General features: G+C 25.3%; 1 protein-coding gene across 1 annotated transcript in view; it reads right to left on the bottom strand.

The window, feature by feature from the left end:
• The window catches only part of LOC134832647 (hemicentin-2-like), an 87,604-nt gene that overhangs the window by 3,625 nt on the left and 59,942 nt on the right, over nt 1-24,037 (bottom strand). Inside the window, exons 6-17 of the mRNA XM_063846744.1 lie at nt 23,129-23,332; nt 21,630-21,775; nt 17,386-17,530; nt 12,630-12,760; nt 12,407-12,566; nt 9,121-9,220; nt 8,518-8,629; nt 7,376-7,599; nt 7,120-7,301; nt 4,957-5,168; nt 3,407-3,530; nt 400-509 (exon numbers count right to left, since the gene is read on the bottom strand). Coding sequence (XP_063702814.1) covers nt 400-509; nt 3,407-3,530; nt 4,957-5,168; nt 7,120-7,301; nt 7,376-7,599; nt 8,518-8,629; nt 9,121-9,220; nt 12,407-12,566; nt 12,630-12,760; nt 17,386-17,530; nt 21,630-21,775; nt 23,129-23,332 — 1,850 coding nt within the window. The remainder of the gene's footprint in view (nt 1-399; nt 510-3,406; nt 3,531-4,956; nt 5,169-7,119; nt 7,302-7,375; nt 7,600-8,517; nt 8,630-9,120; nt 9,221-12,406; nt 12,567-12,629; nt 12,761-17,385; nt 17,531-21,629; nt 21,776-23,128; nt 23,333-24,037) is intronic.

The following is a 24,037-nucleotide window of genomic DNA, read 5'->3' as shown; positions in this document are numbered from 1 at the left end:
TCATGTAAAAAGTTTTTTTTTTATGGCGCACCGACTGATCTCTTTATGAATGATGTCTGCTGTGCTTGGCAAACCAACCTCAACTCAAAAAGTGAGTTAAAAATGCACGCTCAATTTATATTCAAATCACATTTCTGCTCAAGACAGATTTTCATTTCGGATATATTTTTTTTTCGCCCGAATTTGAAAAGAAACCACTACTCATTCATTTGTTCGATGGGATTGAATTGTATGCGAAAGTAAGCAAAAGTCAATATTTTTTGTTAGTTTTTTTCTTCTTTTGATTCAAATGATTTGTTTGCTTTTTGAAAACTTGTTTCAACGTTTCTTATAGTATCAGAGAGAAAATTGATCAATTTTTCAAAAAAGTAGCGAAAAAAACAAAAGTAGGTCACTTACATTGATGTCATCTATTGAACAAGGACTCTGAATGTGCCCTTGTAGATGTCCTTGCTTGGGCTGCTGTTGCGGCGCATAATGATCTGGAGTGGGTGTTGAACCCACTGTTGCTGAAAAAAACGAAGAAAAAAGGTATGAGACAAAAATGTTAATAAAAAAATTCGGAGAAAAAATATTGGATTGACAAGAAATCAATCTTTTATTATCACATCAGGTTTTTTTTTTGTTTGTGAAACTGTTATTCGCTAGATTTATCTATTTTTTTTCCTTCCTTCCCGCATGATGTCATAACAAATGCGGAATAGAGTAGAGAATAGAAAGGATGAGGAAATGTACGTTCAAAGCAATAATACATCAATTTTTTGTTGCGTTCTCTCGTTTGTTCAATATTTATCATACATATTTTTGTAGGCAAATATTTTTTGTTGATGCGATGGAGGGGCGTTCAGAGACAATATTTTGCTTTGGATTTCGATTCAAAATTGTTTATTCAAAGATAACGAAAGATCTAAAGAGATCGAAAGATCTAAAAAGATCGAAAGATCTAAAAAGATCGAAAGATCTGAACATATCAAAAGATCTGAAGAGATCGAAAGATCTGTAGAGATCGAAAGATCTGAACAGATTGAAAGATCTAAAAAGATCGAAAGATCTGAACAGATCGAAAGATCTGAAGAGATCGAAAGATCTGAAGAGATCGAAAGATCTGAAGAGATCGAAAGATCTGAAGAGATCGAAAGATCTAAAAAGATCGAAAGATCTAAAAAGATCGAAAGATCTAAAAAGATCGAAAGATCTAAAAAGATCGAAAGATCTAAAAAGATCAAAAGATCTGTAAAGATCGAAAAGATCTAAAATATTTATAAAAAATCAAAATCCCGCCATTTTTCAAAAAAAGTCATTCATGCACAATCCCGTTTTTTTCGTGAAGCCGACAATCCTGACTCAAATTTTATGAAAAACACTTTTTTTTCTATGTTTGTTGCTTGCTTTTTTCCATTGTCATACCGTAGTTTTTTTTTCTCTCATTTTCTCTCTTGTTAGAATATTTATAATAAAAAAATTTGAATTGTATACAGAATGCCATCGCAATAGTCGTTGCCTCTGCCGCCGCTATATTTTGTTGTTATGTGTTATGACGATGCGAGAAAAAAAATTTATATGAAACAGCAAAAGAAGTATTATTGTTTGCTGAAATTGAGCCCATAGGCAGGATCAAAAGTTGCGCGCGAAGATGAAACACCGAAAGTGCAAGAGAAGTCAAGAATGCCAAACCTAACTGTGTGGAATTCTAGTTTTCTGCAAAAAGGTAATAATAATAAAAGTCATATGAAGGAGGAAATGAAGCGTATTAATGTTGTCTGGTTAGATGATATGTATCCGATTTTTATTGTCTCGCAAAATATTTTTCTTTTGTTAACGAGTGTGTTTCGTTTGATTGTAGTTTTCCTCTCGTATTGTAATGCATTTCTATGATTTTTCTCGAAAAAAATAAAAAAAATGAGAAAGAGAGAAAAAAATCTTATTTTAAACTGTGCAAGGAACAAGTTTCGTCGTCATCACGCCGCGTGCCATTCACGAAAAAGTTTCTTAATTTATTTTGCACAAAAGCAGAAAGGAGATTGAATAAATCTTTAGATGGGATTGCAACAATCAACTTTCACGATTTTCCTGGCGAAATGAAAGCCGAAGGAAATTTGCAGTTGTTGTGCTCTTGTCGTTGTAACAAGAAAAGTAGTACAAGATACACTCCTTCTTCATCGATTCGTAGCTGCGAGATGCGAAGTAAGCTTACTGCGATAAGGGATAATGTTAAGGATTTAAATGAAATTGAAAAGATTTATTTCGAGTTTATGCTGCAACAACACGCGCGCAATAAACATTGATGCCATCACCATGTTTACCGATCCTTGTTCCGTCTTACAAGTACATGGCGACGTTTATTGAAAAATATAACGACGCACATTGCTTTCGAAAGTTTCACTCGAAGGCTTGCAAAGAGATTAATTTTACGAAAATTCTTACATTTTTATTTTTTAAAAATTTTAACTTAAAAAAATTATTGAAAAAAAAAATTTTTTTAATAAATCTTAATTAAATTTATGTAATTAAAATATTAATTTATTTATATTTTTTTTTAATTTTTAATAAGAATAAGAGTAACAAAAATTTTTTTTTTTAAATTTAATTTATTAAATTTTTAATTTAAAAACTATTTTTTTTTTTATTTATTTATTAAACTTTTAATAATTTTTTTTTTGTTGAAAAATTTAAAAACGTAATTCGTGTAAAAGTTTAAAAAAATTAAAAAGATTAAAAAAAAGTAAATTAATATAAAAAAATATTTTAGATAAAAAATTTAATAAGTTAAATCGACTTCAAAATTTAAAAAAAAAATATTTTTTATTATTATTTATATTTTTTAAATTTTATTTTTTTTTTTTTTTTTTAAAATTTTAAATAATTATTAAAATGATTATTAAAAAATTTAAATCTAACTTTTTTTTTAAATTTTATTAATTTAAAATTTTTATTTAATTTTTTTATTCATTTTATAAATAAAAATTATTCTTCTTTCAAACCAAAGTGCAGAAAAATAAAAAAAAAACAATTTCAAGTATCAGATCTTCCAAAGCCCTAAACGTAAAGGTAGCAAAAAAACTGAAGTAGATTTAAAAATAACACTAATTGACAGCCAAATTTGTTATTTTAAGCAAACCCCGTTTCCAACGTAACATTTTATTTTGACGAAATTGTTATATTTATCCAAGAATTACTCGAGTCACGAATTCAGCGAACAAGAGCGAAGCAAAGTCAGGAAATGTAAATAAACATGTGGGAATTCCCTCTACAAAAAAAAAAAATTGAGAAAGCGGAACGAATCCGGTATCTATCAGAGATAGTTGTTATGACGTTCGAAATGTAAACAATCACAGTTTCATCTCATTTTCTTCTTCCACACAGCAAACGGAACAAAACGTGTACAAAATAAATTTTCTAAACTTACAATATTGTGATGGTATCACATCAGGATCTCGTTCGTCTTCGACTACATCTATTATTGATTTTGTTTTATTATTTATTTCGGTGTTTGAGTGTTGCCATCGGGACTTTTGCGTACTGCCATTGATCTGAGAAATAGAAATCGAAAAAAATTGTTATTTTATCCTATTTTTCATTACATCGGGGGAAGGAAGGGCAGGATGAGGACAGGATGTGTTTTTCATAAAATTCAAATAATGAAGATGAAAAAAAGTTAAAACAAGAAGGAAGAAAGTAAGTAATAATATATAAGGATGTTAGTTTAGTTTGGAATTTTGATGAAAAGGAAACAAAGTCACCAAGGGAAAGAAAATTTTCTTCACTTTTTATGAGAATTTAATGGGAGGCCATTAAAATCTTTGGGATATTTGAATAAATAATAATCATCGATAGTGTCGGAGAGTCTCGTGAGATGTACCTTTTGTTTGGGTTTGAAAGTTTTTTTTTTTAAAGAATTATTAATATTTCAAACCATTCTGTTTGAATAATTCATTTTGAAAAGAAAAACTTATTTTTAATAAAAAAAAAAATAATAATAAAAAATTAAATTAATTTAAAAAAATTTTTTCGCCTGAATGTGCTTTGAGAATAAGATTTTTTTTTTAAATTAAATCAATTAAATTAAATTAAATTAATTATTAAAAAATTAAATAAATAAATATAAAATATAAAATAATTTTAAAAAATTATTAAATTTAATTAATTTTAAATTTGAGATTTAAAAAAAATAATAAATATTTTTTTTTATTCTAAATTAAAATCATTTTTTAACAATTTTTTTTTAAAAAATCCGAAATCCAAAAATATTGGTTTCATTAAGAAAATAATTTTTTTTTAAATTTTTAAATTAAATTAAATAATTTCCTCATTTATAACAAAAAACGTTATAAAAATTGGGTCAAATATGGAAATTCTTAAAAAACCTCGTTGTCACTTTTTCAATATAAATTTCCTATCAAAGGTATCCGCTTCATATTTATTTATCTTGTCCGTCTATTTTCTCTGTTTTTGTCACAATTTTTCATCCACATTTCTGCTTATCTTTATTCGCTCCGTTTTTTTTTTGTTCTTTATATTTTTTTTTTGCTCAGGGATCTACCTCAAAATATATTGTTTTTCCAAAGTATGCCTTAAAGCCTGAAATCTTACTTTTTTTTTCATTCTTTTGTGTGATGTTTTGTCGTTTCGATCAAGTCAAGGAGGAAGCGAAGAGGAGATATTGACAACTAACGACAGAATAATGAAATGCCGTAAAACATATCAAAAACAAATTTATCAAACGGGTCTCTTTGGCGTGTTGTCCTCCCTTGTTGTTGTTGTTGTTGTGATTGTTATTTTTGTCATTACCGTCGTCGTTAGAAGATAACGCACGTGAGAAGGTAAAAAAAAGTTTTTTTTTTTTTTTTGATAGAATGGTCGAACACGAAAAAAGAAAATAATGGAAAAGAAGACAAAGTAGCAATAAAAATGGAAAAAAATAAAAGAAAGGACGAAAAAAATAAACAAATAACTCACCTTAATAGCATCCTCTTTATTACTACTGCCATTATTAGTACTACTTAAAATTAATGATTGTTGTGTTATTTTTATGTCCTGCTGTTGCTGCTCTTTGCAATTCTTTAAAAGACTAGCTATACAAATTTTGAAGAAAATGAAGAATGACAAAATGAAGACGGTGAGCACGGATCCAATTAGTATTGGCGACAGCTCCAAGGAATCCGGAGGATCTAAAAAAAACAAAAAAATATTAAAAAATCCCTTTTTCCAATTTTTTGCGGTGAATTCGTCATAAATATTAATAAAATAATAACATGTCTCATAAAATCCTCGTCGTCTCGGCAAATTTTTCAACTGATTGCATCTCAAATGGATCAAAGACATATTTCATTCGCTCCTCCTTTTTACTTTTTTTTTGCTTTTCTCGTCCTCCGAGTTAAAGATCTGCTAAAAGGAATAAATATTGCTTACACACACAAATAACCAACACACAAAAAAGGAATGAATTCAATCATGCTTAAATTTCCATTTTGATTTTATGTACAATCAAATACTTAATCAAGGGTAAAAGTTTAATTTGATCTCGGAATATTATTACTTTTCTATTGCTCCGCAGCGTAACAACGTTGCCATAAAAAATATTTTTTTTTTGCGCTCGCAACACAAATATGACGTGTTGGGTTCGTAAACGAAAATCAATAAAAAATAAAGTAAAGGAAAAAATAAACGTTGGAGAAGACAAGTCATAAAAAAAAAGAAGAAGCAGCAAGCGAAAATCGCGTGTTAGCTGCCTCGTGTGTCATTTTCAATACAATCTTTATTTATATTTTGGAGCGTTTCAAAAAGTTTTTTTAGATAAAACATTTTTTTTGCACGTTTTGATGTCTTCTTCTTAGTTTAACAGCAAAAATCATCTTCTCAAAATTAAAATAATTTTTAAAAAAATATTTTAATTTATTCAAAACATTTTTTCAAAAAAAAAGTAATGAATTTTTTGTAATAAATAAATTATGAAAAAAAAAATATACAAAAAAATTTAAAAATTAAAATATTTAAAAAAAAATTGAAAATTAAATTATTAAAAAAAATAAAATTATTTAGAAAAAAAAAATTAAAAATTAAATTATTTACGAAAAAAAAATAAAAATTAAATAATTTACAAAAAAAAAATAAAAATTAAATTATTTAGAAAAAAATTAAAAATTAAATTATTTAGAAAAAAAATAAAAATTAAATTATTTACAAAAAAAAATAAAAATTAAATTATTTACGAAAAAAAATTAAAAATAAAATTATTTAGAAAAAAAATTAAAAATTAAATTATTTGGAAAAAAAAAATTAAAAATTAAATTATTTAGAAAAAAAAATAAATTATTTACGAAAAAAAATAAAAATTAAATTATTTACGAAAAAAAATTAAAAATAAAATTATTTAGAAAAAAAATATAAATTATTATTTTTTTTATAAAAATATAAAAAATGTTAAATTTTAAAAAAAAGATAAAAATTATTTAAATATAAAAATTAAATTATTTAAAAAAAAAATCAATTATTTATTTGAAAAAAAAAAATTAAAATTTTATTTTTAAATTAAAAATAAATCTTAAAACACTCTAAAGTTATTCATTCACACAACGACAACAATTTTTTTCATTACAAAAATTTTACTTTTTTTTCGCCTCATCTACGAGACATTGCTTGATTCGTGAAACATTTTCTCCCGTTGTCGTTGTTGTTGTTGTGTAAATGAATCACATGTCATAACACAAAATATATATTACGGTTGTTGGTGATGATTATGCCTCAAAGCATTATGACGGAATACTTAGGAACGGAAGATGATGTAAGTAAGAAGATGGTAAACGAGAAGAGAAAAAAAAATGTGTGTACAAAAATTTTTATAGGTGAAACTCGGGATTACAAGAATTTGGCATATGGCAGAAGGAAAAAAAATATTCAGAAGTGTAATCAAGAGGAGCACACACAATTAAATTTAGCATCACGGAAAATAAATGGGAATGAGGAAAATTACGTTTATTTTTGTGGATTTGTTGATTATTCGAGTTTTTTGACATGAACGGAGAAATTTTCAGAATAAAATTTTTTTTCGATGAAATTTTCTATTTTAGGTTAAAAAATTTTCCTAATTCTTCGATAAACTAAAAAAAAATAATTTCTTACCTTCTTGTCTCAACGACTCTCCAATCTTCAATTCTCGTATCAAGGCACCCGCACTCCTGCCCTTTTGATTCATCGCATAAATAATTGACGTAAGCGAGTCATTTTCATTCGTCATTTGTGCATTGATGGCATCCAGTGTGTCCAACATGAAATATGGCTCCTCAGAATTCGTGAAATTGAATCTGAAACAAGAAAATGAGATTTAACACCCACGTTCTTATTTTTTGCTTTCCCTTGAATTGTCATTTTGCGTTACCTGATCCGATTCGTTTTCTTCGAACGCATTTCTAGCACGAAGACTTGCGGCAATCCGCCATCGTATCCAGGCAGGCATTGAATTTCGACAATTTGATGCGTTTGATTGTGAAGCGTGCAATTGCTCACGATAGACGGGAGTGTTGCGAGAACAACTTGAAAAACGCACGCTTGTACTTGCATACCGACTTCGTTGGAAGCCCAACATGAAAGGGTTCCGTAATCCTGAAATGTTAAAAAAAAATATAAATTTTCGATTTAAAACAAATTTTTATACCCAATGCACATTTTCAAGTTAAAAAAATTAAAAATTTTGTAAAATTTTTATTTTTAATTTTAACCCCAAAGCATATTTTGAAATTTTTTTTATGCCTACTGAAAATTTTAAATTTTTCCCAATTAACATTTTAATTTTTTATTATGTGAAATTGAAATATTTTATTTGCCCAATGCACATTTCAAAATTCGAATATTTTTTTTATTAAAATTAAAATTTATTTTTTTTTCATCCCAAAGCAAATTTTAATTTTTTTTCATTGCACATCATTTAGAAATGTGCAGAAAAAAATTTATATTGAAATTCAATTTTTTAAAATTTTATCCCAATGCATATTTTGAGTTTTTTTATGTTTATTGAACATTTTCAATTTTTGTTCCATTGTCCCAATGTAAAATTGAAATATTTGCCCAATACACATTTTAACATTTGATTCTTATAAAAAAAATTTCAACTAATGATTTTATTTATTTTTATCGCAAAAAATTTGCATCTTTTACTTAAAATATAATTTCAATACAATTTTGAAATGGTTTCCCAATGCAAAATTTAAATTAAAAAAAATGCACATTTTACAATTTAATTCGTATACAAAATTTTTGACTAATGAAAAATTTTCATTTTCATCCAAAGGTAAATTTTTTTATTTAACCCCAATGCACATTTTATTGAAATTTATAATTTTTTAATAATTTAGTTAAAATTTAAATCTAACATAAATTTTTACCCTATGCACATTTTTAATTTTAATTCAACCTAAAACTTTAATTCCCAATGCACATTAAAAATGTTTGTCCCAATGCACATTTTAATAATTTTTTTTGTGAATTTGTGGTAAATAAAAGTCATAAATAAAATTTTCTCACCTGATCCGTTATCGGCGTGTACTTGAGCACGCTATTTGTCCCATTTATCGAAAACCGATCGCTATTCATATCTAACGTTTCTCCCGAGTTATTGAATTTCCATCGAAATGTCCTGAAAGCGTGTGTGATAAAGCGGAAATTAGAAAATGTGTAAACAGGAGACGACGACATCATAATCATAATATTTTATTGTTTGTTTAGTCGCAATCCGAACACATTTTGTTACAATATTGATAACAAGTTGTTGTTAAAACCCAATAAATGTGTAATGGCATAATTGACACGACATACAATTATTATTATGTTGATGTTTAGAAAACTCTTTTGCAATTTGCACAAAAGCATGAAGATGTCATCTCGCTCCGTATTGATTTTTGTGCCAAATAATTGTACACGAGGCATTAACGACACCTTCTTGCACATTCGTGTTTACAAAATATTTTCGTGTCAAATTAATTGTTTAGCTGTACGAGAGAACAGAAGAGTAAACAAGTTGTGCAAGGAAAAACCAAATGAAATGTTCGAGTGAATTAATGAATGTGGTTTTGACATGTTTTTGGCTTGTTTTTCCTCTCGTAACGCGTCATGCAGAGAGTTACTTACCGTGCAGGCGGATCTGCATGAATTTCGCAAGGAATCTCGATATTTTCGTTTTTAGCAGCTCCAATTAAAATCACACGATCGGCAGAACAAACAGGCGCATCTGTAATTAACAAAAGCAAGAAAAGTGGGCAGATGAGAAATTAGAAGCAAGAAATATGAAGCGAAAAGTCAATATTTTAACCGCAGAACGAGAAGGAGCTTTGTTTTAACTGCAAATGAACCGAATTTGAACAAACATGTTCAAATGGAATTTTGATTTCTAACGGTTTTAATGATTTATTGAAAGATATTAAATTAGATTTTATTGAAAAATTAAGTTTTTAAGATATTAATTAAAATTCTTGATATTTTTTATATAATAATTTTAATAAAAACTTTTTAAAAAATTAATTTTTTTTTAAATTTAACGATTTTTATATTTTTAAAATATATAAATTGACATTAAATAAAAAAAATAAATAACTATTAAATTTATTTTCATAAAATGATTATTTTTAAATAAATTTTATTAAAATTATTATTTTTTTTTTTAATTTCTTTTAAAATTAAAAAATTAGTAAATAATAAATTTAAGTAGACTATATAAATTCATAAAAATATTTTAAATTAAATTTATTTTATATTTTTTTATTTAAAATAATTAATTTTAATTTATTTAAAAAAAAATTTGTTATAAAAAATTAATTTAAATTCATATTTTTTTTTATAATTTTAATTTATTTAATTAAAATTATTTTTTTATTTTTGATTTTTTTTTCACATAAAAATTTTTTTTTTTAAATTTATTTATTTTATTTTATTTATTTTTTAATTTAAATTTAATTTTTAATTTTAATTTAAAAAAATATATAAAATTTTATATTTTCATTTTATTAAAATATTTTTTTTATATAAAATTTTCTCTTTATAATAACTTTATCTCCATTTTTTCTTTTCAGACCACAGCTTGTAAAAATTTCTTTCTCCCATGATTATTATTTATTTATCGCTGGATCATGTCACTTCTTTTCATTCATGTGAAACGAATGAAAATAAAAAAAATAAATGAAAAGCGACAAACACAAACTCACTTGACACACGAACAGGTCATCAAAGCAATAATGAAATGTTATAACCTGACACCGATGCGACGATGACAGTCAGGGATAAAAAACGGAAAATAAATAAATAGAAAAAAATGAGTGTTTACGAGATATCAACACAATACGCGAGAATCCATAATAAATACTTTTTAAATAAAAAGCAAGAAAGTTGTCATAGCCTCGTGTGTCTGTGTCTTGTTGTTGTTATTTTATCATTATTATCATTCATTCACTCAACTCACATTTACTGTCTACCATATTATTTCACTTTTTTTTATCATCTGTCACTAAGTCTTTTTTCTTCTATTTCTATTCATTTTTTCATGTTCTTGGTTACTCGCTTTGTTCAAAGTCGTTGTAACTGCATTCAAATGCATTTTTATCGCAGAAAACTCGTGTAGGAGGAAAAATATTATTATTTGAACATAAAAAGTGTTAAGTTATCAGTGTTTATTATTATTTTTGCATCATGCCGTATCGCGTATCGCATGGCAATCGCATCAGTTTCCCATAAAATGTATTTACTTCATTTCTATTCATGACAGGGATGGAAAATTGTTAGACAATGTGATGGAAAATGATAAAAGAAGGAGATGTAAGGGCAGTTTTGAGGTTATGTTGTATCGATTTCGATCTAAAAATTATTTTATTTTTATTTTCTTTAAAAAAAAAATAAATAAAAAATTAAATTAAATTTGAATAAAATAACATTAAAAATTAATTTAAAAAAAAATTTAATTAATATTTAATAAAAAATATTAAAAATCATTAAAAAAATTAAAATTAAAAATTATTATTTTTTGTTAAAAAATTTTAATTTAAAAAAAAATTATTATTTTATTAAATAATTTTAAAAAAAAATTAAAATCAAACTCTTTTGAAAATTTGTTAAATTTTTTTTAATTATTTTTTTTTCAGAAAATCATTAAAAAATTATATTAATATTAAATAAATTATTTTTTTAGTTTGAAAATTAATATTTTTTTTAAATTAACTATATAAAAAGTTAAAAGTATAATTTTTATTTAAAAAAAATTAAAATTTAGATTTTCCCGCCATTTTTTAAAATTTCCCGCGCACAACACTGCATCAACGTCGCAATTCAAAACTAAAAAAAATAATAATAAAGTAAAGCGGAAAATGTTTTTTTTTTCTTTTTTTTTTATATTTTTGCATTCACAACATTGAAAGCACGTCACAACAGTTTACGTTTCCTTCTTCTGCACAACTCTTTTTTTTTGTCGGCGTTGTTGTTTCGTTTCCTATTTTATGATTATTTTTCATTTTGCTAAACAAATAAAAGTGACATGAATGGAGTTGTTTATGTTGTCACAAGGAATTATTGACACTGGCAGATGTTATAATTATAATTTATGTCACCTGTCCTGCCAAAGGGGGGCAATTTTAATCCTTCTGAGTGATTTTTTTGTTGTTGTGAGATGTCATTACTTGACAATTTACATGATTTTACATGAATGGAGCCTTATGTTAGCTTTGGTCAGAGTATTTGCGATGAAATGTGAATGCGAATATTTATTCAGAAATTTTATGAAAAGAGAGATTTTCTGATACAAATCTGCAATTTTAATTATGGAAATAGGAGTTTTATCGTTCTTGGATGTTTGAATTGAGGGCAGTACAATTTTGTTTTATTGAAATTGAAAAATTATGAAATTTCTCAAAATATTTGATAAAAAAGTGAAAATTAAGCTTTCATGTTTAAAAAAAAGTAAAATATTAATGAATTAATTAAAAATAAAAATTATTTCATTTTAAAGAATCGAAAAAAAAAATTAAAAAAAAAAAATTAAATTAAAAATAATAATTATAAATTTTTTTTAAATAAAATAATTTAAAAAAAATTAAATAATATTTTTATTAAAAAATTTCATAAAATTTAAAAATAGATTTAAAATTGAAAATATTAATTTAATTTAAAAAAATATTATTTTATATTTATTTTAAATTTCATATTAAAAATAAATATTTTTTTTTTTTTGCAGAAAAAAATGCCTTTAAGGATTTTTTTTAAAATAATTGTTTTGTATAAAATATCTAATATATTAAAATTTTAAAGAAAATTTAAAAAAAAATAAAAAGATTTGAATAAAAAATTTTGATCTTAAGCCATAAAAATTTAATTTTCGGTTCAAAAACAGTTAAAATTGCTCCAATTTATAATTTATAAAAAAAAATCGACTTACATTTCACTCTCAACGACAACTGATTGCTCACAGTTTCTCCTTCGGGGTTTATTGCGCTGCATGCGTAATTTCCGGCGGAATTTTTCGTTATTTTCTGCAACACTAAACTTTGATTGGACCGGATGATGCGCGCTGTTGTATTATGTGTCAACACAACGCCCTAAAAACGCAAAAAAAAATTATTTTCGAACCCGAAAATTCAGTTAAATTCGGAAAAACTCACGTCATGTAACCATGACAGCTTCCTCCATTGCGGATTCGCTTGCACATGACACTCGAAGTAAACGTCGTCGCCTTCCTTGATGTCATCTGGGGAGAGAGTCGAGCCGAGACGCAGCGTGACGAGCGGCGGATCTGAAACAAAAATTGAAAAATTTGTTGAAAAGTTGATGTTTGATGGAAAAGTTTTGAGAATTTTATTGAATTACGCATGAAAGAGAGATGCTTGTGTAAAAAATTTGCGTGCGGTTCGTTTGGTAAAAGTTTCAAGTATTTTTGAATTGAATTACCTCTCTCTGCATTTGAATTTAAATATATATAAATTTATGTACGGGGCGAATAAATGAGCAACATGACGCCGAGCGAACGACAAAGCTCAGAGTAAATTTAAACAACATTTATTTAATTTGGAAAATTTTCACATCTCGTCGGCGTCATAATGCTCGACGTGTACCGACGACGACATGCGAAAGGCTCCTCTCATGTACTTTAATTAAAATTTATTTTCCATAACGGCGCACTCACAAACGCATCACACAGATGACAAACGCACTCCGTGCACACGATACGACACCAAATTAGGTTAAATGTGCAGCACATTCCCTTACCTTTGTGTGGCTTGCAAGTAAAATAGCCATGGATGGCAGTAAAATTTTTCACATAAATGCGTTTTTGTGCAGTCATGCATGTGTGTGTCACAAGCGTTAAATTTTTAAAATCTTGTGACATTTTTTTTATTTATTTACCTCAAAACAACTCTAATTACGTAATACTTTGAGGTTTTGTAATTTTTTCTCTTCAGCCGATTTTTTTTTTTTGAAATAAAATTGATTCAACAAACATTATTTTATGGGTCGTCTCGTCTGCTTTTTCCTTCGTTATCAATAAATCGTCATTTTTTGTGATTTTATTATTTTAGAAGAGAGAAAATTTATTTTGCTTCGAAAAATCGAAGTCGAATAAGGCAATGCACCATAAAATATTTTCGTAGTTGTTGTTGTTGCTGCTGTTAATATTACGTAATTTTATCTATAACATTCAATCTTTAATTTAAGAAAATCGAATTACCTTTATTTTCTTCTGGCTGCCTTTCGAGTACCGTCTCGTGTGTGTGTGCGTCGTCGTTCGTTCGAAAATTTTATTTCTCTGTTCATTCTCGTTATCTTGTAGTATTTTGTATTTATACAGACAGCATTTATGTTATTGGAAATATTTTTTTTTTCGTTTTTTAAGGAAAAATGATACAGGGAGGTTTCTATTTTATTTTTTTTTTAACTCTGAATTAATAAATTTGAGTCAAAAATTTTTAAATTTAGCTTTTTTAAAGGGAATTTTTTAAAAATTTTAAAATATTTAAAAGCAACATCTATCGTATATATTTTTTTCTTCTTTATCAGAAATAATTAAATATTTAATTAATAATTAATTATTAATAAAAATAAATTGAATAACTTATTAAATTTAAAAAAAATTAAAAATTTTAATTTTTATAAAAAATCTTTTATAAGTCCAATTAAACAATGTTTCGTTCATTAAATTTAATTGAATTAATTTAAATTTAAATAAATTAATTATTTAATAAAATATAATTATAAAAATTTAAAATTAAATTTAATAAAAAAAAATTACCTAAATAATTTAAAAAAAACTTAAAATTAACTAATAATTATTAAATTTATTTTTTTTTAATTTATTTTTTAAAACATTTTTTTTTTTCATTAAATTTAATTTTTATTAAATTATTAATTTATTTAAATTTAAATTATTTAATTTAATAAAATTTAATGAAAAATTGTTGAATTGGACTTAAAAAAGATTTTTTATAAAAATTAAAATTTTTAAAATTATTTTTAAATTTTTTAATTTTATTCACTTTTTTAATTTTATTTATAGAAAAGTGAAGGTAATAAATAATTATTTTTAAGTCAAAATAAACTTTCGAAAAAAAAATATCAATATTTTTTAATAAAAAATTAAATAAAATAAGACTTTTAACTATTTTGATATTTCCTTAAAATTTTGATCGAAAAAAAAATTTTTTTGAATAAAAAATTATTTAAATTATTAAAATTAATAAAAATTATTGAAAAAATATTTTAAAATTTTGACTCTTAATTTTTAGTTTAAATTTTAAAATTTAAATTTTGATCACTTAAAAAAAATTTATATAAAAAATTGTAAAAATATTTTAAAAAAAAATAAATTTAATTAAAAATCTGTTAAAAAAGTTCAAATAATCGAACGAACCCTGTACGTATTTTTGCACAATGATTATTATTGAAGTTTCCCAAACTCGAAAGTACAGACAAAAGCAAGAGAAGGCGAATTATGTGATCATATTGTTACTCTATTCTACATTGTTCTGTATATTTCTCCGCATCTACACTGAATTTCTTCATACCCGATATCTTTCCCTCTTGCAGCTTGAAAACGACGAAACAACAACAATTTTGTATATTTTGATAATAATTTTGAATTCAACACTCGTTCTCTCTGTTAGTCTACAATGGATGCATCTTTTGTCCGTGTTTCTGTGTGGGAGGCGTCCTATTAGGTATATTTTGTGTCTTGTCTTGGCTTGCCTCGTCTCGAGCTCGATTGCTTAGTTATCGGTCTGTTGTTATTTTTCTGTGTGTATGCTCACTTACTTTAGCATGTTGCTAAGACGATCTAATGCGAAGAAATTGCAAGAAATTGATATTGCCTCTCATCCTTCGTTCATTCGTTCGTTTTTCACCGCACACTCCATTTCGTCGTTTCTTCCAATTTTATGGCAAAGTTATGTTTATTTTTTTCTTCTTCTTGTTGGAAATATCAATTTATTTTATCTAAAATTTTTGCAATAAAATTTTTGATTTCATTGCATGTTTTTTTTTTCGTTCGTGAATTGAGACGAAAATTTTTACGAAGAAGGGGCAACGAGACATTATGTTATCGCATGACCTTTGAAAATTTTTTGAGTGAAAAAATTACCCTCAACAAATTTTATTTTATTTTTTTTTAAAAATAAATGTGTAAAAAATGATAATTTTGCATAAAATTTCACAAAACTCGAGTTATGCGTGCCATTTATTTGCTGCATTCAGTTCATTCTTGTCGGTTTTTGTACCTCTATTTATTATTTGCTTGCAAATTTTATGATATTTCTTATCCCTTGTTCGTTTTTGCAACGAAAATTCAAATAAAAAATTTGTCCAGAAGCGAAATTGGTAGACTAAACGCTTCGCGATACGAGTCGAAACAAAAGAAATATTTTAAAAATATTTGTCTATGGAATTTTCCGATAAAACAGTCGGACAAATGCGAATAACTAATAATGAAATATTAATTCATGCTGTTCTTCCTAATACATGTTCAAGCGGATTTTCATGTAGAAAAGGCAAATTTTAGAGCGTTTCGTGGAAAAAAATGAGTTTTTATACATAAATTGATGTCTTTCTGTTAATTATTTGATTTTGACTTGAAAAATGTGCACAGGGAAAAAAATGAAATTTCAAAAAAATTTAAAAAATTAAGAAAAATTATTGGATTGAAAATTTGAATAAAATTTAAAAAATTAACAAAAAAAAAAAATCATGTTCATTGGGAAAAAATTTGAATTATGAAAAAAATAAAAATATGCATTGGGTTAAAAATTATAAAATATGTTAAAAATAAAATTCATTTAAACAAAAATTTTAATTTACAAATTAATTAATAAAAAAATTTAAATAAAAGTGAATTTCAATGAAAAAAAAATTCTTTAAATTTGCATATTTACTTTGTAAAAATATTAAAAATATTAATAATAATAAGAAATATTAAGAATAAAAATAAAAATTAGGTATTTAATTAATTAAAAAATTTTTAAATAAATTAAAATAATTAAAATAAATTAAATTAAATTTAATTAAATGAATTAAATTAAATTAATAAATTAAAAATTAAAAAAATAAAAGTGAACTTGAGTGAAAATAAAAATATTTTAAATGTGCATTGGGTTAAAAATTTAAAAAATACCAAAAATAAATAAAAATTATTTATTCAATTAAAAAAAAAGTTTAAAGGAAAAAAATTAAAAATAGAGCAATAAGATAAAATTTTACATAAAAAAAAATAAAAAATTATTTAATTAAAATAAAATTAAGGACAATATTTAAAATTAATTTTGGCGCGAGATTTAAAAATTATTTAAAAATATTTGAAAAATGCTTTGAGGTTAAGTTTAAAAATTATTTAAAATACAATGCGATATAATTTTAATCGACAACTTTTAATACTTTTGGTCCAAATTGAGAGACAAACTTTTTAAAAAATTCAAATAAACGGAACTGCACTCAAAAATAAAATAACATTGAAATTCACAAATTTCCTGTGTTGCCTCCGTCCTGTTAGGAAAATATTATTTTTTTTCTGCATATTTCCCTTGATAATGAAAAGATATTTTTTTTTATTTTCAGCTAAGCCCGAGAATGAAATAACGAGGCGGGTGTGCAAATGTAATCAAAAAGCGGTTAATAATTGCTCGGGACTTTTTTTCTTGTTTGGGCAACTTTTAACGATATAAAAACGCCCCTTTGACCTGAGAACGACGTCGCACGTGGAAAGTCATCGACATTCATTGATTGCGTCAATATTTACAAATAATTTACGATCATCAAATAACCTTTTTTATATCGATCGTAAAGCATCTTTCTTTCCTTCACGTGTGGATGGATGCGTAGGAACCGAACATCAGAGTAAACAAGAAAATTCCGAGTAAATAAAACGAAACTACTTACAAACAACATCTAATTTCCATGATGTTTCCATAAAAAGTCCATTTACGGTTGGATTTTCCGCTCGGCACGTTATCGATTTGCCATCGTCCTCCGTTGTCGGGACAAAGCTCAGTTCACTCCGTGTCGTGTTGTTTAAAATGTCGTCCTGTAACGAGAGAGAGAGAGAGAAAATATGTGAAAAATTTCATTTATTAGCAAATCATGTGTGGTAAGACGTGTGTTGTCGCTCATCATCAGCAGCTCAGGTTAAAATTTGCTTGAATCGTAAATAATTACATTTGTTAACAGCTTATTTACCGCAAAATGAGAGTAGGAGAGATGCAAAGGTGAAAACATAAATTTTAAAAGTAAATATCATGATAAAAAAAAATCATGAATAATAATGGAAAGTACTTTACTTACAACAACTCTCGTGGTTATGGCGGGCGGGCGTTGTGTAAGGAGCACAAACACACGAGGTGACTCACACACACAACATAATTTACATTTAAATTACCACATCATACTTTTAAATGAAGCGAACGTTAAATATACGTGTCTTCATTACAACAAAACATGCCGTTTGTGAGAAATTTACTTTTCGCGTTTGATTTTTGATTTGTTTTGGAGGATAAAGTTCAAAAGTTTCTTTGAAATTATCAATAAATGAAGAAATTTTTCTTTTTGTCTAAATGAAAAATTTTAAAAATATTTGAAAATTTTACAAATTCGATTTTTTCCTTAATTTATTTAAAAAAATCAAAACTTAAAATAAAAATTTAATTTAAACAAAATTATTATAAATTTGAAGTCAAAAAATATATTTTTTATTAATGCATTTTATTTACAATTTTTTGTTTAAAAAAATTAAAATGATTTTTCAAATTTAATAATTTTTTATTTTTAGACAAAAATTTTAAATTTTTTTTTTAATTTATTACTTTAATTTATTTTTTATGACTTTTGTTAATATTTTTTTTATAAAAATATTTGATCATAAATAAAAATAAATTACTTTAAAAAAAAAAAAAAAAAAAAAAAAATTTAAAAAAAATCTAAATAAAATTAAAATTATTTTGTTATTATTTAATTTTAATTTATTTATTAAAAATAAAAATTTTTTATTTAATTTCTTAATTTTAATTAAATTTTTATTTAATTATAATTTATTTTTTAATGAATACCATAATAATTTAAATTTTAAAAAACAATTTTTTTAAATTTTAAGAAATTTAAAAAAAATTAGTATAAATGATATTTTGAAACAAGATTTGAATTTTAAAAAAATGTAAAAGAAAAAAATTAAATTTAAAAATAATATTTCTTAAAAAACTAGAATATTCATTAAATTTGCGAAACATGTTATATTCAATAAATTTCGTGTTTTTCACCTTCTAACCATTCCCTCCCATCCAATCATCGCCTACGTAAAATTTTTGTTGTCGCGTCAATTCACTCATTCCTCAAAATGCGATTCATGTAACAAAAACGCAAGATTTGATCAGATATCGAAAACATTTTTTTTATTATTTTATTAAAAATTAACGCGTACGAGCAGATGAAATTGTTTGTAATAAAAAAAAATTAATAATGAAAAAATCATTTTTTCACATGTTCACATGACTTGGCAGGTCAAAAATTAAACACCAATGAAATTATAATAATAACGACGACGACGACGATGATGTCGAGTCAAATCCCCTCCATCGAAAAATCACACGAAAAACACACACGACGCTCATTTCTGCATGTTTTGTGGCCAAATTGGTATGTTTTTCACATGTTGTTGGCATGCACATGGCAGCGAGGTGTCAGATATTACATTTTCAGTTATATAATAATAATAATAGTAATAATCATAAACACACTCGACGCACAACACACAAAAAGTGCAGGTACGTCGTTCGCGGTAAAGGCAAATGGCAGCCATATTGCTCTCTCACTCATTTCGCTTAAAAACAATGAAAATTATTTTTTGTACGAAAAAAACGCGGGAAAGTAGAGCAATCTAATATTAAAGTTTTTTATTTTAATATTTTTCGTTTTTCATTTTATTTTTTGGGGAAGGAGTATTTACAGGATTTGTAATTAGAATCAGATTAAAGCAAGAGAGATAGAGAGAGAAGGCAAAACTTTTAGATATGCATTAAAATTAAAGTTTTAAGGTTATTCTTCATACATGATTGCCTACAAAACGCCGTAAATGCCAACAAATGCTTACAAAATGTTATCTCGATGTTAAATCTAGATTGTTTGTGCAGCAAAAATATAAAAATGGGTTTTTGGAACAAATTTCATGCAAAGACGAAGGCATTGTAGTTTTCTAAAGGAATTCTCGGAAGGAGAAAATTTTCATAGAATCATAGTTTTTGGGTTGAATGGCAGAAAATTTTTTGTCTTTCTATTAATTTGTTTGAAGAGGAGTTGTTTTTAAAGAATATTTACGAATTAAAGGAAATGTAAGTTTTTAAAATTCATTTTTATGATCATTTTGAGCTTTAATAAATTTAAAGTTTTTTTAAAACTTTCAGAAATTTTATGAGAAAAAAAAATAAATAATTTTTAAGAATTAATCTTAAGCAAAATTAAAGTTTAATAATTTTTTTTATTAAAATTAATTTAAATAAATAAAATTAAAAATAAATTTAATTTAATTAAAAAATTAATTAATTCGCAAATTAAATATAATTAAATTAATAAAATTTAATAAATTAAATTTTAAATAAATTTAAAAATTAAATTAAATTAAATTTTTAATTAAAAAAAAATCATATAATTTTTCTAAACTTGGCAACCCTGAAAAAGATATTTTAATATTTTGAAGATCATTATGTTGAAAATTTTGTTTTTCAAATTTTTAGTTCTCTAAAATTTTATGTTATTAATTTTTTCGTTGAGAAAAAATATTATATTAAAAACTTTTATATTTGATTTAAAAATTTGGAAAAAAATGAAAAATATTTAAATTCAGGGTTGCCAATTTTTTTTTTTTAATGAATTTTTTGAAAATGATTTTTAATGATAAAATTATTTCATTTTAATACAAAAAAAAACATATTTTAGAAAAAATCACGAAATTTAATAAAAAATAAGAAAAGAGCTCAAAATTTGGCAACCCTGTATCAAACAATTAAATTTCCCGCCAAAAATGTAACTTTTCATTAAATTACTTTTCGTCTCATTATCTTTAACTCAATTCAAGGTTTCTTTAACTACAACAAGTAAAATCTCATATCGAACAAATGTCTCTGACAAATCCAAAAATTAATAACAAGGTCACGTATTCCAATTGGATACTACGACATTTTGTTTCAGTTAAACTGGCAATTTGCATCGTTCCTTTTTTTGCGTCTTTCCCATCAAAATTCAATATCAATCTCCCTCTCGGATATAATCCGAAAATCAAAATTTCGCACGTCGTTCAAATTCATGCCTCGTCGTTTTTGCAGTAGAGCGTCGCGTCAACTGTTCGCGAATCAATCTTGCGGAAAATCGGGACATCCTTGCTAAACATCATTATCATCATATCTTAAATGTTATTTTTTTTATGTTGAACACAAAACATATTAGTGTGAGATATCACACGACGAGTGATGTGCTAAATTTGTTCAAAATCCCCAAATGGGAAAGGATAATGCGATGGTTATAATATGATTATACACAAACACATAATATTTTTCGTGTCTAGCATTTTGCGCCATTGTCATCATTACGACTTGGCTGCTTTTTTGTCGTCGTTTTTTTTTTGTGATGAAAGGCACTTTTTTCTGCACATCTCGTGAAAAAAAGGAGAGAGACAAAAAAATTGGAAAATGTGCTATAATATGAAATTCTTTGCACAAATTTTTTCTTGTTTCTTGTTGTACGTGTAATAAATTTCGAGAATAATGCGACTTTTCATGATATTATCGCCATCCAGCATCGTCATCATCGTCTCTCTACCGTTTCTCGTGTTCCGCTCGCAAACTATTATTATAATGGACATAATTGTTGTACATGTGCTGCGACGCCATACGTTGTCGGGCGAGATAAGAACCGCTTCTTTTTTTACTGTGCAAGCGAAATTGATGGTTTGTTCGAGGAAAATTAGCAGAGATTCCAAAGAGATTGTTTCGCCCCAAAATTGCTTGTTCGCAAAATAACAAAAACACACACACAAAATATATGTGACACCTTTTCTGATTATTATTATTTTTTTTTGCAGGATTTTTACCGAGCAACGAGGAAAAAAAAAACGAGGAGGAAATAAAAAATGAGATGCTTACCTTTGTTCTACGTAATTGTCTTTTTCCTTTCCACCAAGTTATAATGGCATTTGGCCGAGATCCAGTACTGATGCAGGTAACTTCGTATCGACGATCAGCAACTAAACGATTTGGCGGATCCATTATGTTCACAGTTAAGGGTTTCACTGTTGTTGTTGTTTGGAGTTATTAATGACGTTGATTTTGTTGGTTGATGCGGGAGAAAAAAAGAAAACGAGAAAAAAAGATTAAAATTTAAAATTATTGAGAGTGATGTTAAAGTAAGATTGTAACAAATTAAAGATTTTATGGGAAATGTTTTTTTTTCATTTTTTATATTCTTTTTTAATTTTTAATAATTTTAAAATTTTTAATTAAAATTAATTCAATAAAAATAAATAAAAAATTAAAATTAAATTAAATTAAATTAATTAATAAAATTTTGCATAAATTTAATAATTTTTAATAAATTAATTTTTTTATTATTTTTATTTATTTTTTTTATTTAATTGATTCTTGAATTAATTTAATTATTTTTTTAAATATATTTTATTAATTTTTTTAAATTTATTTTTTTAATTATTAATTAATTTTTGTTTATTATTTACTTTATAATTTTTTTATTGAAAAAAAAAAAATTTTTTTTTCATTGTTTTATATTCTTTTTTAATTTTTAATAAAAATTAATTCAATAAAAAAAAAATAAAAAATTAAAATTAAATTAAATTAATTAATAAAATTTTGCATAAATTTAAAAATTTTAAATTAATTAATTTATTTACTTATTTTTATTTATTTAATTTTTATTTATTTTATTTTTTTTTTTAAATTATTTTTTGCTTCAAAAGCTTCATATATCGTTAATTTTTCAATATTGGTCAAAAACATTTTAATTCATAAAATTTTTTAAACAAAAATTTGAATTGATCTTTTATGACACAAAATTGACATTTAACGAACATTTATTTGACTTATTCAAGTTAGATAATTTCTATTCATCAAAATTCACTTTTTAACCTATTTGACAAAAAATTGACAAATCAGGGTCAAAAACGTTTTTGATCTTCTTATTCATGAAAAACTGTAATCCGCTCACAAAGGCCAAATGTGCCCAAAATTCCAATTTACCAAACAGCTTTTTCCGCGAAAAGAAAGCCATAAAAATAAAATTTTTACAGCAAACTGCAACACAATGACAATACGGCGCGCAAAATGTTTCGTGTTGCAAGTCAGGCAAACAGGCAGACGAGCAAAATGCTACAGCGAGTTAGACAGTTACAGCGAAAAAAAAAGTGAGAGAGGAGGAAAATCTATTGCAACTTTTATTACACTGTAAAAACGTGATGAATTTTCAATAAATAAATATTTCACACAAGTACGTTTCCTGCGCGCTCGACGAAAAAATATTGTATGACTGGATTACAGTTTTTCATGATTTTTTTTTCATAAAAAATTTTGCTAAAAATTGTTGACCCGGAAAAAAATCTGGATTTAATCCGAGTTTTAAAAAAATAACTTACAATTCATATCCAGAACGAAACTCGTTTCCTTTGGTTCAACCAGCAGCGTGTTTAAGGCTTGACACGTGAACACGGAATTGAGATCGTTGCGAGCGATGGAGGGCCATAAGAGACGATTTTCAATGACATCGCCGGAATTTTGCTCGCATTCGTCGTCGATAACGTCGCCATTAATTAACCATTGTACTTGAGGTTGGGGTCGACCTGAAAAAAAAAATGTAAGAAAAAAAAAATTAAATATTTATTAAAAAAAAAAATTTTAATAAAAAACCAGTCGTCTCCATTCGTAATCATCGCTTGTAATTGAAATAATCAGTATCCGGGGACGACGATTTTAATTTTTAAAATACATTAAAAAGCATTTCCTTTTTCTTTTTTTTTCTCGCTCTTAAGCTTTGTATCATATCAAGAAGATTATAAAAGACAAAAGATTATGAATGTAGTAAAAAATAAATGAAAAGCAAGAGAAAAAAGCGAACAAGAGCTTATAATAATAAAATAAAAACTGTCAACAGGGATTTTTATCTTCTCGAAACTAAGGAAAAAAGCAAACAACGCTCCGAAAAAGTTAAAGAGCCGTAACGAACGTTTCCTCATCATGTTTCGAGAATCCCGAAAACAATAAAAAAAACAGCATGAACTCAATTTGCTTGTCTAATTTTCCGTGTCTAACTCAAATAAATAGTTCCCACAAGACGAACAAAAAAAATCCTACACCTCAATTTCTTCTTAATTGACTGCGTGTTTTATGTCTCTTCTACCTTCTAACATTTTTTTTTGCTTCCCCATTATTTTCTAACAACAAAAAATCTTGCCACCAAAAATTTAAAAATTTCCCATTAAATATGAATTATGTAGCCTCAAGAGTAAATTTTTCATTCATAGACTCGATTTTTTTTTTGCTCGTCG

Source organism: Culicoides brevitarsis, chromosome 2 (assembly GCF_036172545.1).
Source record: "Culicoides brevitarsis isolate CSIRO-B50_1 chromosome 2, AGI_CSIRO_Cbre_v1, whole genome shotgun sequence".
Classification (NCBI taxonomy): Eukaryota; Metazoa; Arthropoda; class Insecta; order Diptera; family Ceratopogonidae; genus Culicoides; species Culicoides brevitarsis.
This window is presented reverse-complemented; position numbering and strand designations above follow the sequence as displayed.